General features: G+C 38.9%; 1 protein-coding gene and 1 pseudogene across 1 annotated transcript in view; one reads left to right on the top strand and one right to left on the bottom strand.

Moving 5' to 3' along the window:
• The window catches only part of MYRFL (myelin regulatory factor like), a 150,272-nt gene extending 132,820 nt beyond the window's left edge, over positions 1-17,452 (bottom strand). The window contains exons 1-3 of the mRNA XM_043967689.1: positions 17,392-17,452; positions 16,686-16,738; positions 15,042-15,190 (exon numbers count right to left, since the gene is read on the bottom strand). Coding sequence (XP_043823624.1) covers positions 15,042-15,190; positions 16,686-16,738; positions 17,392-17,452 — 263 coding nt within the window. The remainder of the gene's footprint in view (positions 1-15,041; positions 15,191-16,685; positions 16,739-17,391) is intronic.
• LOC122729497 lies at positions 10,110-10,824 on the top strand (annotated as a pseudogene).
• Positions 17,453-17,885: the final 433 nt, after the last annotated feature.

Raw genomic sequence — 17,885 nt, 5'->3', positions numbered from 1 at the left:
AAAATGGTAAACGTTGGGGGCGTGCAAATGGAAGGAATTCTTCAACACCAGTTGCTGTTGGTGGAACTGTGAATTGGTCTACCCATTTGGAATTATATTTTAAAATCCACTCATATATATGTATATGTATATATACACATATATATTTTTAACCCAGTGAAACTCGTTCTAGACATGCCCCAAGGCAGCCAAAAAAGGGGAGAAATATATACATACACATATTTGCATATATTTTTACCCATTAAAACTCTTTCTAGACATATGCCCCAAGGCAGTTAAAGAAAGAAGGAGATATATATATATTATATATATATATATATATACACACACACACACACACACACAGAGAAGGATTATATATATATATATACACACACACACACAACACAGTATACATACACATATATTTACATAATCAATTTTTATAGTTTTTTTTAAGGTAAAAGGAAAGTAGAAACCAATCGACTGGGTAAAAACTGAACAAATTATGGCATATGAATGTAATGGAATAGTATTTTGCCATGAGAAATGATGAAAGGGGTAGTTTTAACAAAATATAGGAAAATGTATATGAACTGATAAAGAATGAAGTGAACAGAAGCAGAGGAATGATTTATAAAATAAAAACAAAATGTTAAAGAAAAATAACTTAGAAAGACTTAAGAACTGTGTCCATGAAATGGTCAACCCCAATTCCAGATGACCAATGATGAAGCATATTATTTACCTCCTGCCAGAGAGGTTATAGATTCTAGGTATAGAATGAGATGCATTTTGAGACATGAAAAATATGGCATTTTATTTGGTTTGAATATGCATATCTTCAACAGGAATTTTGTTTTACTTTTTTTTCCCAGAGGAATAAGAGGACCAAGGGAGAGGGGAACTAGTAATAGAGTCAGAGGTGAAGGGAAGAGAGGTCATTAAAGTAACTTTTATAGTGCACAGAAGATAATAAAAGGAAGGTATGAAAGAAATATAAATGAGCTAAACAGCTTTGAAAATGACATTGAATTTAGCAAATACTTAAAAGAAAAACTGTTGTATGTAATAGAAATTCATGTTTTTTTCTTTTTACATGGAAATGATCATTGAACATTAAAGTTCAGAATTTTTTAAGATAATAAAAAAGAAAGTTATGTGATAGATGAACAAATTTATGTACAAACTTCTTTTCTGTTCTACTTTGTGTGTGGGAATACTCATTTTATTTGGTATTTGTTGTCGGAATTTTTTTTTAATTTAAAGAGAGATAGGTGGTACACAGAATGAGCCATACATTTTTAGACATTACCAATGTACTGATTTGCTTTGCTTAACTGCACTTAATTTTTACAAGAGTGTTTCTATTGCAAAGATGCAGGGAGAGTCACTGAAAAATGATAGTGATGTTTAAAAAAAATAGAAATATGAAATAAAGACAGAAAGTAGACAAAAAAAAGATACTAAGATAAAAGAGCCATGGAATCTTTAGGGACAGAGGAGGAAATTGAAGATAACAGAGAAAAGAGCCTTAAAAGATTAGACTTTCAATCAATTTTGAGATTTGGTACAGTTTACTTCTCAAATCTCAAAACATCTGCCACTCCTGTTTTCTGAAGTGATTTTGTTCAACTGTTTTTAATGGCTAAAAATAGTATGTTCTTTAGTCAACATAAGAAAGGGGGCTTTGAAGATCTTAACTAACTCAATCCTTAAGACTATGTAAGTGATTGTGTCTAAATAAATTGAGAAAGGAATCAAATTGTTTTGTTTTTATCATTCCCCCCACACACCCTCCCCTTTACTTCGGACCCATTGGACTTGTTTCTCAAAGGACTACCCACATTAATTGCTTCTCTGATTTTCATAATGTCCATGGGAATGCCTTATCAGTCCTTTGCTTATAGGCTGAGGACATGAAATACACAGCTGGCAATCAATTTGCTTAGGATCTAAAATGATTTTGCAACACAAGAATCATTCTAAACCCATTAAACCTAGCTTTATGTCACGCTCAGACTGTTTGGTACACAGAAGAAAACCAGAAGCTCTTGGCTTCCTGGTCCTCCTCCCACCACCTCCCCCAGCCCATGTCTCACAGATGGCCACCTTCTGGCAGAGGGATAACTAGGAATGTTTGCACCTGAAGCAAATGCCATAAATTGTATTCAGCACAAGTTGTGTGAAACACACCCTCATTTGGAAGTAGGGAAAGTAAAGAAGATGCTATGTCGTAGATTCCAGTGCAACTAATTATTCTTGCTAATTAAAGCCTAAGCTCTGCTGGCTTCAGTGCCCTCAAAATTTGGCAACCCCTAAATTCAGTATCCTGGGGTTAGTAAAACCCCAGTTTCCCTGTACCAGTTACAGCTTTGCCTTCTGGTAAAGGATAGTCCAAACTCTCTCTTCCAATTTGCAGTTATGCCTCTGACTCTCTTCCATCTCACAACTAAGGATCTCAAGAGCCTGTTACAACTTCTACTGTCTACTGGGCACAGTGAATTTCTTGGATATTTATCTTCACGATGTCTAATGTAGGGTTTCTTTAACTTCTCTGTATCATGGACCCTTTGGGCAATCTGGTAAAGACTCTGGAACTGTTCTGAGTGTTTTTAATGAATAAACTAAGCATTTTGCTTAGGATTATAAAGGAAGGGGGCAGCTAGGTGACGCAGTGGATAAAGCACTGGCCTTGGATTCAGGAGGACCTGAGTTCAAATCTGACCTCAGACACTTGACACTTACTAGCTGTGTGACCCTGGGCAAGTCACTTAACCCTCATTGCCCCGCAATAAACAAACAAATAAAGAAATAAATGAATGAATGAATAAAGAAATAAATGAATGAGCAAATAAAGAAATAAAGAAGCAAATAAAGAAAGCCAGTTATATTAAATACAGTTTATTTATCGATCTATCTATCATCTATCTCTATATCCACCTATCTATCTCTCTATCTAATAAGTTAACAGATCCCAGGTTAAGACCCCCATGGTTCAAAGGAAGGAAGCAATATCATAGGGAGCAAAGTAGTAGAGAGTTAGTCTTTGGACTCCTCTCTTCCCTTTTCAGCATCTCTTATTGTCTACTAGTAACAATATGGTAGCCCCTCCCAATCCAAACCCATTATATCCAGGACTACCCTGTGTTCTGAATCTTTCCTGAAACTCTTTTCTTCCCTCATAAAAACTGACCTCTCCTGTGTCTCTTTTCCTAAGGTTCTATTAGTCCAATTCAGCAGTTTTCAAAATGTCAGGGGGCCCATGAGGTCAAAACTATTTTCATAATAATACTAAGTCATTATGTGGCTATTAAAAATACTCTTCTGACATGATAAAAAATGCTATTTATCCCCAGAGAAAGAACCAGTAGTGTCTAAATACAAATCAAAGAATACTTTTTTATTTTCTTTCTTTTTCTTGGGGTTTTTTTTGTCTGTTTTCGTTTACAATGTGACTGATATGAATTAAAAAAAAAAAATACTCTTCCCAGGGCAGCTAGGTGGCACAGTAGATAAAGCACCAGCCCTGGATTCAGGAGGACCTGAGTTCTAATCTGGCCTCAGACACTTGACACTAGCTATGTGACCCTGGGCAAGTAACTTAACCCTCATTGCCCCACCAAAAAAAAAAATACTCTTCCCTTTCCTAACTACATATCTTTATGAGGCTGAATTTTCTTTAGATACTTCAACTAAAACAAAATATTACAACAGATTGAATGAAGAAACAGATATGAGATTCCAGCTGTCTTCTATTAAGGCAGACATTGAAAAAATTTTCAAAAATATACAAAACAATGCTGTTCCTTTCACTAAACTTTTTTTAGAAAATGTAGTTACTTTCATTTAAAAAAATGTTATGTATGTTAACCTTTGATGGTTTATCATTATTTTTAAATTAATCAATTAACCTTTTAAATGGTCAGTTCTAATTTCTGATACATAAATATCAATAAATAAAACCCCATAAACAAAAATGCTTTGGGGTCCCCAATAATTTTCAAGAGAATAAAGTGGTCCTGAAACCAAAATGTTTGAGAACCTGCTGGTCAGCTAATCTGAAGAAGTTATTTGACCTAAAATATTAATCATTGATAACAGTTCAATATATTAATCATCTTTGGTAGTCTTTGTATTATAGTAATAAACTTTCATCATAATAATCATGATAAGGCAATGAGACTACATAGAACTAAGATGGGAAGATTCTTTTAGAGGGAAGAAGGTACAAGGAGGTGCAGGAAAGAAGATAATTATGGAGACGGCAGAAAGGTTGGGGGCAGCTAGGTGGTATAGTGGATAAAGCACCAGCCCTGGGTTCCGGAGGACCTGAGTTCAAATCTGACTTAAGACACTTGACACTTACTAGCTGTGTGACCCTGGGCAAGTCACTTAACCCTCATTGCCCTGCCCCCCCCAAAAAAAATGGTAGTGGGGTTTAAACTGAGTTCATGATCCTAGGTTCTATCTGGCATATTGATTCACCAGAAAAAAAAATATTATTTAGAGGATCACTAATTACATTTTTTAAAAAATCTTTGAGCCCTGAAAAAATCTGCCAGTAGAATCTCAAAATGAATCTTTTTCTGGGCCTCCAGCCTAGCTCTGTTTCTTGGATCTCATGAACAAGCAGGTATCACACATGCAGAACTCATTCTGGGTTTTTTCTGCTTTATAAAAGGATGTTGCCTTTGGGTGGAGCAGAGTCATTGAACAGTATCATCCTGTTATCAACTTCCTTGGCATCTAGTACTGAACACATTTTTCTTTGCTCCCCTGGATTATTATTGCTCTTCTATCTAACAGCATATACTTGAACAAATGTTATCAAAGTTAAGTGCAGATTATCTGATCCCAACCCAATTATCTGTTTAAATGACCCTGAACTCTAACAATCCTTGTGAACTGTGACCCAGGTCCATTCTGAAATCTGCTAGATGAATGTTTGAATCACTTCATTCTTGAAGATCCTTTAGCTCCACCCCCAATGCCATGAGAGTGGAAGAAAAAGAAAAAGGGAACAACCTTCTGGACAAATCATGAGATCACAGATTTAGAGATGAAAAAAACTTGGTTGTTATTCAGTCATTTCAGTAGTGCCTGACTTTGTGGTCGCATTTGGGATTTTCTTGGCAGAGATACTAGAGTCATTTGCCATTTCCTTCTCCAGCTCATTTTACAGATGAAGAAAGACCCATCTTCCTGATTTCAAATCTGGCCTTGGACACTTACTAGCTGTGTGACCCTGAGCAAGTCACTTAACCTTGTTTGCCTCAGTTTCCTCATCTGTAAAATGAGCTGGAGAAGGAAATGGCAGATTTTTCAGGGCTCAAAGATTTTTTTTAAAAAATGTAATTAGTGATACTCTAAATAATATTCTTTATTTTTCTGGTGAATCAATATGCCAGATATAGCCTGGGATCACGAACTCAATTTAAACCCCACTAGCATTTGGAGGGGCAGGGCAATGAGGGTTAAGTGACTTACCCAGGGTCACACAGCTAGTCAAGAATATATTACATTGGGGCAGCTAGGCAGCGCAGTGGATAAAGCACCGGCCCTGGATTCAGGAGGACCTGAGTTCAAATCCAGCCTCAGTCACTTAACGCATTACTAGCTGTGTGACCCTGGACAAGTCACTTAACCCTCATTGCCTCACCAAAAAAAAAAAAAAAAAAAGAATATATTACATTACAAGAGGATGCTGAGAAAATAGCAGAGTAGGTCAGAAAACTTTCTGCCCTTCAAATTTCCTCCACACACACACACACACACAAAAAGACAGAACATAGCCACAGAACAGGAGAAATAAACTCGGAGTAAAGTACATGTTCTCCTAAAACAATTTGAGAAGACTGTAAGAAAGACCTGACCTCCAGGAGCAGAAGTTCATCCTGAATGAAGTGCAAGCACCTCCATGTTAACTCTGCAGAATCAACAAACAACTAGCCCTGGAGGCAGCTAGGTTGAGAGGAAGCCTCAGCCTTAGAAACTTTCATCTCACAGACTATGTGGGGGTCTGATGGATTGAGTGGCTGGAGTTGTTTGTCCTTTGTTCTCAAAGAGGGCCATGACAGGTGGCTGTGAAAGATCACCAACCTCATTCTCTCCTCCAGAGCCATCTGGGTCCAGTGGCAAGATATACATCAGGATGACGAGAGATGGCCCCAGATGTTTTCTTTCTTTCTTTCTTTTTTCTTTTCTTTTTTCTTTTTTTTTGCTGAGCAATTGGGGTTAAGTGATTTGCCCAAGGTCACACAGCTAGTAAGTGTTAAGTGTCTGAGGCCAGATTCGAACTCAGGTCCTCCTGAATCCAGGGCCGGGGCTTTATCCACTGTACCACCTAGCTGCCCCAGCCCCAGATGTTTTAAGGCAATTGGGGTTAAGTGACTTGCCCAGGGTCACACAGCTAGTATGTGTCTGAGGTGAGATTTGAATTCAGATCCTCCCAACTTCAGGGCTAGTACTCTATCTATTGTGCCACCTAGCTGTCTGATGGTTGAGTAGGAGAAGATTGAAAGGCCTTTCACTGTTGAGAGATGCCAGTCACAGCTGTGCTGACCAGAAGTGTCCCAGGCTGTGACTGCAGAGAGAAGGAACTAGTACACTGGTGAGTACAGTATCAAGGGGTAGGGAGTCTGTGTGCTGTGGACATGTACAGGAGAGCAGTCCTTGGTCTCAGTTCCAGGGAAGAAAAGACAGCTGTCGTTTGTAGCCACCAGAAGGACTGCAGGGATTAAGATCATTTGTGGGACAGTGTGGTTGGAGGTTTAGCCAGAGCTTAGGAGTGAAGAGGAGAGCCTAAGGTTGAGCCCTAAGACAGATCTCAGAAAATAACTACTAAAAAACAAAACAGGAGCAGCTAGGTGGCACAGTGGATTAAGCACCGGCCCTGGATTCAGAAGTACATGAGTTCAAATCCAGCCTCAGACACTTGACACTTACTAGCTGTGTGACCCTGGGCAAGTCACTTAACCTCCATTGCCCCGCAAAAAAAAAAAAAAACAAAACATACATACATACATACACAGATACATAAATAGATGAATAAATGAATGAATAAGTTAATAAATAGTTAAATAAATGAATGAATGGATGGATGGGTGGATGGCTAAATAAATAAATTAATGAATGAATAAGTAAATAAATAAATGGATGGCTGGATAGATAAATAAATAAATATGAGAGAGCAAAGGAGAAAGAACCCAAATGTAGATGGTTACTACAGGGATAGAGAAAATCTGGGTTCATATTTAGAGAAAGATAATGGAGCTAAAAAAGCCACTCCTTTCTCAATGAAAAATGTCAAATGGTCCTAAGCACAGAAAGAGTTGTTGGAAGAACTTTAAAAGTACTTTAAAAACCAAATAAGGAAGATTAAGAAAAAAATTAGGAAAAAAAAGAGCAATCCAAAAAAATCAAGAAAATTATGAAAAGAAAGTCAACCAACTTTGAAATACAGAACCAAAAACTTAAGGAAGAAAATAATTCCTTGAAAACTAGAATTTGGCAAGGGGAAGATAATGACATTCTAAGACAACAAGAAATCAAAACAAAACCAAAAGAATGAAAAAAATAGGAGAGAAAGTGAAACCTTTCATTAGAAAAATAATCGATCTGGAGAACAGATTGAGGAGAAAGAATATAAGAATAATTGAAGTACCTGAAAATCACAATTAAAAAAAGAATATTGATACAATGATTCAAGAAATTATCAAGGAAAATTGCCCTGAAGTTCAAGAACAAGAAGGCAAAGAAGAAATAAGAAAAAAAACTACTAATCACCACCTGAAAGAGATCCCAGGAGAAAAACCTACAGGAATATTGGAATATTGGAAGCAACAACAACAACAACAAAAACAATTTAAATATCATGAAGCTACAATAAGGATTACACAAGACCTATCAGCTAGTACTCTGAATCATCCTAGGTGTTGGAATACTATATGCCTTAGAGCAAAAGAGTGAAGGTTATGACAAAGAGTACCTTATCCAGCAAATTTAAGAATAATCCTGAATGGGGAAAAAAAATTGGACATTCAACAAATTGAAAGATTTTCGGGTTTTTGTGACAAAAAAAAACAAAAACAAAAAACAACCCAGAAGTTAAGGGAAAATTCAACATATAACATCCAGGAGAAATATAAGGTAAACATTAAAGACCAATTATAAGGGATTCAATAAATACAAAGTGTTTCCTTCTTTTATGTGAAAATATTAGCAGTACCTTTATGACTGTCATTATTATTTGGGTAGTTTGATAGAAATGTTTTGGCTGAAAAAGAAAAAAGAAAGAAGGAAAGAAATGCTTTGGCTGACCCAAGTATGATGGGGTGATTCTAAAAAAAAAAAAAGTAAAACTCTGTAGGGAGAGATGAAAAGGAGTAATTACCTCATACAAATGAGGTACAAAAAGAAAAATTGATATAGAAGAAGCTAGTAGCAGGGAGGGCAGGTAATGACGGAACCTACTCTCATCATGAATAGGTTAAAAGGGGATAGGGAATGGGGAGAGGATTGTTATTGTTCTTGTTCTTGTTCTTGTTGTTGTCTGTCCTTCATCCTGAAGAGGATCATGACATCAAGGTGATGTCATGACTTGTAGTGAATTGGATTTAAGTGAGGGAGGGCTGTGCAAGGTAACCAACCTCACTCTCTCCACCACAGCTATCTGGGTCCAGTGGCAAGATATATATATCAGAATGACTGGAGATGGCCCCAGATGTTTGAGGCAATTGGGGTTAAGTGATTTGCTCAGAGTCACACAGCTAATAAGTGTCTGAGGTGAAATTTGAACTCAGATCCTCCCAACTTCAGGGCCAATGCTTTATCTACTGCTCCACCTAGCTGCCCAAGGTGGGGGTGGGGGGCACAGAGTGGAGAGAGGATGAGGGAGGGTGGATAGGGCAAGGTGGCAGGTATAAGTAAAGTAGAGGAGTGAGGAAGTATAGGATAAATAGGGTGACTTCTCACCTTCTCATAGTGAGGAAAAATAGGAAGGAGGAAAATGCACAGCAAGTAATTGTAGTTTAGAATGTGAATGGGATGAATTTACCCATAAAACAGAAACAGTAGAATAAAAATTTGAATTCAAGCAATATTTCTTTCAGGAAATATTATAAAAAGGGTAGGTAAAGACAATATCATTTTTTAAATATAATTTTACCTAACTAATCCATGGACTCAAAGTCATCCCAATTATGTTATTGTTTAAATTATTTTACTGAGTTAGAAAAAACTAATAACAAAAGATCGGGAAATTCAAAGAAACCAGGAAAAAAAGATGTAAAGAAAATATTTTCAGCAGTATCAGACTTTAAACTATATTATAAGTTAAGAGCATTGTTGAAGTGTAAAATGGGTAATTTCAGTTATTTTAAATTAAATTTTTCTTGTGTAAATAAAACTTATGTAAACAAGAATAGAAGGAATGTAGAAAATTGGGGGAAAACTTTCATGAACCATCTCCCAGATAGGATATTATTGGGTTGCAATATTGCTGTGGTGTAGGAGATTATGAGCTGGTTGACTTGGAAAAACATGGAAAGATTTGGATTCGTGAAGGAAGATGCTATCCACCTTCAGAAAAATAGATGATGAGGGGAAATAAGAATAGTATAGTATTACATATATGTGTATGAATGTAAAGGTGTATATATGTGGAGGTATATAGATATCTGTATACATATATGTATATATGCATATATACATACATATCCACGCTCAATTGTAGCCTTCTTTAGGAAGGAGGAATGGGGGGGAAATAATAAAGTAAAAAATACACAGCAGAGAACAAAAGAAAACCAATAAGCAAAGAAAAACTGGGCAGATTTGAAAATAATATATAATATTTATAATATAGGTTTTCATAAAATGGAAATTTATTGTTTTACATTGAATCCTTTCCTATCTTCTGCTGTGTACATGGCAATGGTATGGTTTTTTTTCTTTTCTCATTTGGTATTTAATTCTAAAATTTAAAAAAATTACCCCCAGGACCTCCTCCTAGCTCCGGGGCCTGAGGCGCAGCTTGAGGTCCGGCGTGAGAGGCCGCTGCCCGACCAGGGCCCAAGCTGAGAACAGGGGAGGTTCCCCCCACCAGCGGCTGAGTCAGAAATTGCCTAATTATGGCACCTTCAGGAAGAAAACATACAGGGAAATCGGGGAAACCAGCAGTGGAAGCTCAGGGGAGCCGAGCTTATGACTTTGACAAAGATGACAAGAAAGATCTGAATGGTTCTGAGGAAGATGCCAGGGAAGGAGAGACTCCAGTAATTGAAAAGCATGGGAAAAAAAGATCTTCTTACAGTCATTACTCATGGAACAGTCGAAGAAGATATGGGGGGTGAAGCACAGAACATGTTGGAAAGATTTGGAGGTGGTATTAACAAAGCTCTTCTTGCAAAGAGGAAAAGACTGGAAATGTATACTAAGGCTTCTCTTAAAACTAGTAATCAGAAAATTGAGCATGTTTGGAAAACACAGCAAGAGCAAAGGCAAAAACTCAACCAGGAATATTCTCAGCAGTTCCTGACATTATTTCAGCAGTGGGATGTGGATGTTCAGAAAGCAGAAGAACAGGAAGAAAAGCTGGCTAATATGTTTCGACAACAGCAAAAGGTTTTGCAACGAGCCAGAATAGTTCAGAGCCAGAGACTGAAAACGATTGGAAGACTTGGAGAAGAATCATGAAAGCCTCCTTACAGGTGCACAAAATGAACTTAGAAAAGAAATGGCCACGTTACAAAAGACAATTATGATGGACACTCAGCAGCAAGAAATGGCAAGTGTTCGAAAATCTCTTCAATCCATGTTATTCTGATGGCTCTTTGAAGAAAGAACTTGGACCTAAGTAATGTGATACAATTACAACCATTGGCTAAAGAAAATGGAAATATTTGCTATGGCTTGAGAAAGCTAGTTGAAACGTTATCTGTTGTCATATAGCTTGTTTATCAGTGCAAGATCCTTTTTATTTTTTTTAAGCAGAAAATGCCTATATAGTTAGTAAACAGCAAGTTAAAATGTACAACCTTTCAGGTTCTTTGGTATTAGTGAATTTACCCCAACGTTAGCAATAAAGATTTAATTGAATTTCATTCACAAAAAAAAAAAAAATTACCCCCAAAAAGAATATATTACATTACTAACTATACTTTGGGCGCCTAGGTAGTGCAGTGCATAACATTCTGTGCCTAAAGTCAGGAAGACTTCTTTGTGAGTTCAAATATGGCCTCAGACCTTTACTAGCTGTATGACCCTGAGCAAGTCACCATTTGCCTCAGTTTCCTCATCTGTAAAATGAGTTGGAGAAGGAAATGGTAAACCACTACAATATCTCTGCCAAGAAAAGCCCAAATGGGGTCACAAAGAATCAGCCATGACTGAAAAAATGACTGAACATCAACAGTAGTAAGAACAGCTGGTACAAAATATTCCCCCAAAAGTTTATGACATTACCTCCCACAAGTACATACAGGGTCCAGAGGAAAATGAGCTTAGAGAGCACATATCACCTTTACTAGCCAGGCTTTATTGACCAAAAATTCATCATACTGCTACCAACCTGGTGATGAGCCTCTCCAAACTTATCTGCACTGGTCCTCAGACAATGGACACCCAATCACCAGGTCCGTACTCACAACCTTTCAAGGTTGGGAGAACCTGCCAGAGCTTACACTCGATTGGCATCGTGGAAACAAAAACTGGGAAGGTTAAGTAATAATAATATCAGCAGCTCATATTTATATTGTGCCAGGCATACAGTTATGATCTCATTTGACACAAGGCCACAAAACAAGTGTCAGAGTGAGGTGTCAAACCTGACTCCAGCTCAGACCAAGCTGCCTCTTACATCTGGTCTCTTCCTTCTCACTGGATGCTTGACTCTGTGCTTGGACGGACACGTTGCTTCATCTGCTGTTTCCCTAGCTGGACCATTGTACTTAAACCATGCCTGCCTGTATTTCCTCCAGGCTTATTGAGACATCACACTCATCTGCTGTGAAAGGCACCTGTTAATCTCTTACTAATCCCTGACACAAACTTTCTCCCTCTTACTGACAGACCAAGTCCCAGGGATTCATGAAGTTCAGTCCTTAGTTTACCATTCTGACATCTTGGTGGGTGATAAAGAAAACCAATTCTCGGGGAAGCTAGGTGGCCCAGTAGATAGAGCACCGGTCCTGGATTTAGGAGGACCTGAGTTCAAATCTGACCTCAGATACTTAACATTTACTAGCTGTGTGACCCTGGCCAAGTCACTTAACCCCAATTGCCTCACCAAAAAAAAAAACAAAAAAACAAAAAAACAAAAAAACCCCAACCAATTCTCATTCTTCAAAATCATTCCCTTAGATGGCTCTTCATTTCCTATATCTTTCTTTCTCTTCCAAAGACCTGACCTTTGATTGGAAGAAGAGATGAAAACAATACCAGTGCTTTCAAGTCCTTCTGTTCCCTGATCAAAATCACATATCCCTTAATTTTACTTTGTAATCTGTTTCTGATGGTAGGCATCCACTTGTCACAAGGAACACTGATCCACCATTCCCAGCCCATTGCCATAGATGAGCAGTCAAAAATAAGGAAGCTGAGGCCAGAAGCCAATTAGGGCAGAAAGCTCAAGGTCAGCAACTGATTTGAGAGCAGCAGGCAAAAGTCTAAGGAAGGGGAATCATGCAGAATTGGGGCTTTAGGCATCTCTTCAGCAAGAGTAAAGGAGACCCAGGGGCAGCTAAGTGGTGCAGTGGATAAAGCACTGGCCCTGGATCAGGAGGACCTGAGTTCCAGTCCGGCCGCAGACACTTGACACTAGCTGTGTGACCCTGGTTAAGTGACTTCACTTAACCCCCATTGCCCCAGAAAAAAAATACACACAAAAAAAAAAGAAGTAAAGGAGACCCCCCCAAAAAAAACAAACAAACAAACAAACAAATTTCAATAACAACAAAGCCGAGAAGGTGCCAGGCATATTTCTTGTGTGGTTTGGGGATTTCCAAGAAGTGGCTACTCTGCTTTTTCGTGTTACTGATTTTCCTGGTAGGTAGGTGAATGATTCCTCATGGAGCTAAAACCTAATTAAACAAGGCAGGCATGCCTGAGAACCAGCCTCAATTCAAGGATATCACAGACATCTAAATACTGTTCTCAGATGACTGGAAATACTTTGGAGCCTAGATATGCAATACATAACATAGGATGAACTAGCTAAAAGGCAGAGGTGTGCCTAGGGCAGGGCAACTAGACCTTTGTCCTAGGGTGCCAAATTTAGAAGGCACTCATAGTATTTGTACTGCTTCATCCCGTAGAACCAATTAAGATTACAATCCAGGTAGCAAGAATAATTAGCTAATTATAATTATATATAATATTATAGTATGTAAGAGGACTACTACTACTTCCTCCCTATTGAAACTGCATACTAGGTGAGTCTCTCCCAAGGCTGCTCCCCCTTTATTCCATCTGGTAGAATTCAGCAGCAGCCTTTTCTATCCTGATGCCCAAATGCATTCTGTTGACTGTGTTCTTGGCACCAAGATTACTACTTAAGGGTCTATTTAAGGGTAAGTTTTCAATGGGTTCATGGTTCCTGCACTATTTCAGTATATTTATTCCTGAATTTTTTTTCAAGTGACCTATTCAGTAATTTCAAAAAAGAAAATTAATATTAAAGACAGAGGTGTGTATGTGTGTGTGTTTAAAGTGAGTTAAAACATTTTGTATCTCCACTTTGAAATTTTTCTACCCCTACCTCAATAAAGGCATCGTTAAGATTGGACTTGGGGGGGGGGTGAGTGGGAGTGGAATAGAAAAACAAAGGATTCTTTCCTGTAGGAATGAAACATAGCAACTCACTTAAAAATCAGTTAAGAGTCAATAAGCATTTATTATGGGGCAGCTAGGTGGCACAGTGGATAGAGCACTGACCTTGAAGTCAGGAGGACCTGAGTTCAAATCTCACCCCAGACACTTACTTGCTATATGATCCTGGGCAAGACACATAATCCCAATTGCCTTAAACATCCAGGGCTATCTCCAGTCATTCTGAGATATGTATGTGTGGGTTTGGGTATATGGAAACATATACATATATATATATATATATATATATGTATATATATGTGTGTATATATATATACATGTATATATATGTGTGTGTGTATATATATATATATATATATATATATATATATATATATATATATATATCTTGCCACTAGACCCAGATGGCTCTGGAGGAGAGATGAGGTTGGTGACCTTGCACAGCCCTCCTCACTTAAAATCCAATTCAGTGAAAGTCATAACATCACCCTGATGACATGATCCTCTTCAAGAATGATGGACAAGGGGGGCAGCTAGATGGCGCAGTGGATAGAGCACCAGCCCTGGAGTCAGGAGTACCTGAGTTCAAATCCAACCTCAGACACTTAACACTTACTAGCTGTGTGACCCTGGGCAAGTTACTTAACCCCAATTGCCTCACAAAAAAAAAAAAAAAAAGAATGATGGACAAGGGGCAGCTAGGTGGCACAGTGGATAGATCACTGGCCCTGGATTCAGGAGGACCTGAGTTCAAATCCAGCCTCAGACACTTGACACTTACTAGCTGTGTGACCCTGGGCAAGTCACTTAACCCTCATTGCCCTGCCAAAAAAAAAAAAAAGAAGAAGAAGAATGATGGACAAACAACAACAATGTGTTTGCTACGTCTTAGCCACTATCAATTTGAAGTTATATGGCAAAATTTCAAAAATTAAAAGGCAATGATTTCTTGATCCTGCAAAAAATAAGTCATCCTTAAAACCCAAGACAATACAGCTCCCTCCTGTGGATTTAACCCTTTAACAAAACCCAAGAACGAAATTCCTACTGCTGATTGAGCACATAAGCAAGCTCTGTTTACAGAAAGTAAGCACTGGCTACAGGATTCTGTGATACTGGACTCCCTCAAAGGGACATCAAGAATGGTTCATACACCAGTAATACATACAGACGGACTCTAGCCCCGATCCCCAGAGGTCTAAAGATAATAAGTTGGAACAGCATCCAGTACTCACAAGGCTCCCAAACCAAAGTCACTTCCTAGGAACTCTTCCAGCAGATTTGGATCCCATATCAGGTTCCCCTGCGTCTCATTAGTCCCGTGTGCTGAAAAAGCAAGCAAAGACAGAACAATTGCAGCAAGAGTAGTGACAAATGACTTCGGCTACTAAGGGATGAGGGTCCCCTCGGGTCAGCGGCTATAGGAGGGGTTAGAGATTCAGTGGAGTTTCCAGGTAACTGCTGGGAAGGCCTTGGAGAAGAGGGGAAAGATCCTGGAGCATCCCAGTGCAGCAGGGAGTACGGGCAGGGAGGTAAGATGGTAGACCATCCAATAGCTTCCCATTTGAATTCATTCTTCTTGCTGCTACCTGAGCACTGGGCATCGAGGTGGCACCATAGTACACAGAGTGCCAGGCCTGGAGTCAAGAAGACTCATCTTTCCCAGTTCAAATCTGGCCTCAGATACTTACTACCCTCAGCAAGTCACTTCACCCTGTTTAACTCAGTTTTCTCATCTGTCTAATGAGCTGGAGAAGAAAATGGCAAATCACTCCAGTATCTTTGCCAAGAAAACCCCAAATGGGGTCACGAAGAGTCAGACATAATTTAAAAAGGACCAAACAACGATACCTAAGCACTAATCTTTGTTGTTGTTATAGGTTCATTGAGGGCAAGGAACAGTCTTTTGCCTCTTTTGGTATCCCAGGTTCTTAGCACAGTAATTGACACACAGTAGGCACTTTATAAATGTTTACTGATTGAATACAAGTGCTTTTAGCACCTTCTAAGTTTGATACCCTGGTACAAAATCCTGATGGCATCACCCTAGTTGTTTGTTGTTTTTCAGTCTTATCTGACTCTTCATGTCCCCATTTGGGGTTTTCTTGGCAAAGATGCTGGAGTGGTTTGCCATTTACTTCTCCAGCTCACTTTATTGATGAAGAAATTGAGGCAAACAAGGCTAAGTGACTTGCCCAGGGTCACACAGCTAGTAAGTGTCTGAAGCCAGATAGGAATTCAGGAATATTACTCTTCCCAATTCTAGGCCTGGCACTCAATCTACTACACCACCTAGATGCCCCTACCCTAATTATAGCTCTGAAAAATTCAATTCTATCCTTAAAATTGCATTTTAGGGGGCAGCTAGGTGGTCCAGTGGATAAAGCACTAGCCCTGGATTCAGGAGGACCTGAGTTCAAATCTGACCTCAGACACTTGACACTTACTAGCTGTGTGACTCTGGGCAAGTCACTTGACCCTCATTACCCCACCCCCCCAAAATTGCATTTTATTCTGAAGGAGAGAGTGAAGCTGACCACTTTGCCCCTCTGCCCCACTTAAATCCAATTCACCCACAAGTCAAGACATCACCCTTGTGATGTCATTGATCCTCTTCAAAAGAGGGACCAACCACAACAATTTTATTTGCACTACAATGCATGTAATAAGCATTTGATTACAGGCAAGTGTGCTAATAGACCCTTCGCAATTTTTTTTTCTCCTTAAAGGAAATCCATCTGGTTCACACTGAAATATAACTCAAGGCTTTGGACCCTTTTTATGACACATACTGCATAGATAAAACACACTAGAGAGATGCTAAAATTTCCATTTCCTCTGTAGCAGGTGTGAGTAAGAAAAAGGATCTCACAAATTACCCAGCACAAGGCAGCCCTCCCATCCCCGCTCTTTACATGGGAGGCCATAGCAGCTTCAGAGAAAGGAAGCGAATTAGTCAAAATCATGCAGGTAGGAAGGGTGGGAGCCAGGATTATAACCCAAGTGATTCCAAATCCAATTCTGCTTCCACTTGACTGCAAAGATTTGTCTAGACTGTTTCAGGCAAACAGGGGAGAGGGAAGGATAGAAACAGAGGTGTGCTGGAGCCAGGTTCAATCAGCTCTAAGAGCCGATTGTTAAATTTTCAGTGCAAGCATTTTCTCCTTGGAAATTGACAAACATTACAAATCAGGGCTTGATTTATTATTTTCTGATTGCCTAGACTTAAGAACATGAAGGAAAATATGTTAATAATACAGATTAAACTAAAAATTGTGTTGTGCATACTTTTTTGGGGGATGGGGTGATGAAGGTTAAGTGACTTGCCCAGAGTCACACAGCTAGTAAGCGTCAAGTGTCTGAGGCCGGATCTGAACTCAAGTCCTCCTGAATCCAGGGCTGGAGTTTTATCCACTGTGCCACCGAGCTGCCCACTGTGCATACATTTTTTTTTTTCAGAGAGAGGTTGTTAAAGCAGCTCACCCCTGGCTAGAATAGAAATGTCTGAGGACAGAAGAGTTGGTACTTTTCATGTTGGTCGCCCTGTTCACTGATATAGATTGTGACCCTAACACATCTTCTCACCCCGTGAAATTCTTGTCCATGTTTTCCCATGCATCTGCAGAGGTTCCATCTGATGCACCATCAACGTTCTTCTTCTTCTTTAATACCACGTGGTCAACAGTGCAACACTCTGCATCTCGACCTCTTGTCTCTCATTCTCACCAAATGAACAGTCTGCTTCCTTTTCAAGTCAGGCATGTCCTCCCTATAATATTCTTTATATGCAGCTTTTCCCAGGTAAGTAATAATAAACATGCTTCAACAACATGCTCGGACCCATGATGGCTCTTTCCATTGTCCTTCGACTATTGGTGTTTCTAATTCTTCTAATATCTTAGTGGATTCTCTAGTGCATAGAACATTACCCTTGGAGTCAAGAGATTGCAATCTGCTTCAAATACCAAAGAGGTAGGTGTCCCTGAGCGAGTCACTTTATTTTTTGTAGCCTCAGTTTCATCATCTGTAAAATGGGAATAATACCTATACTTCAGAGGGCTTATTGTGAGAATCAAAGA

This window comes from Dromiciops gliroides, chromosome 5 (assembly GCF_019393635.1).
Source record: "Dromiciops gliroides isolate mDroGli1 chromosome 5, mDroGli1.pri, whole genome shotgun sequence".
Classification (NCBI taxonomy): domain Eukaryota; kingdom Metazoa; phylum Chordata; class Mammalia; order Microbiotheria; family Microbiotheriidae; genus Dromiciops; species Dromiciops gliroides.
Note: the sequence above shows the minus strand (reverse complement) of the source record. Positions and strands in the feature narration are given on the sequence as shown.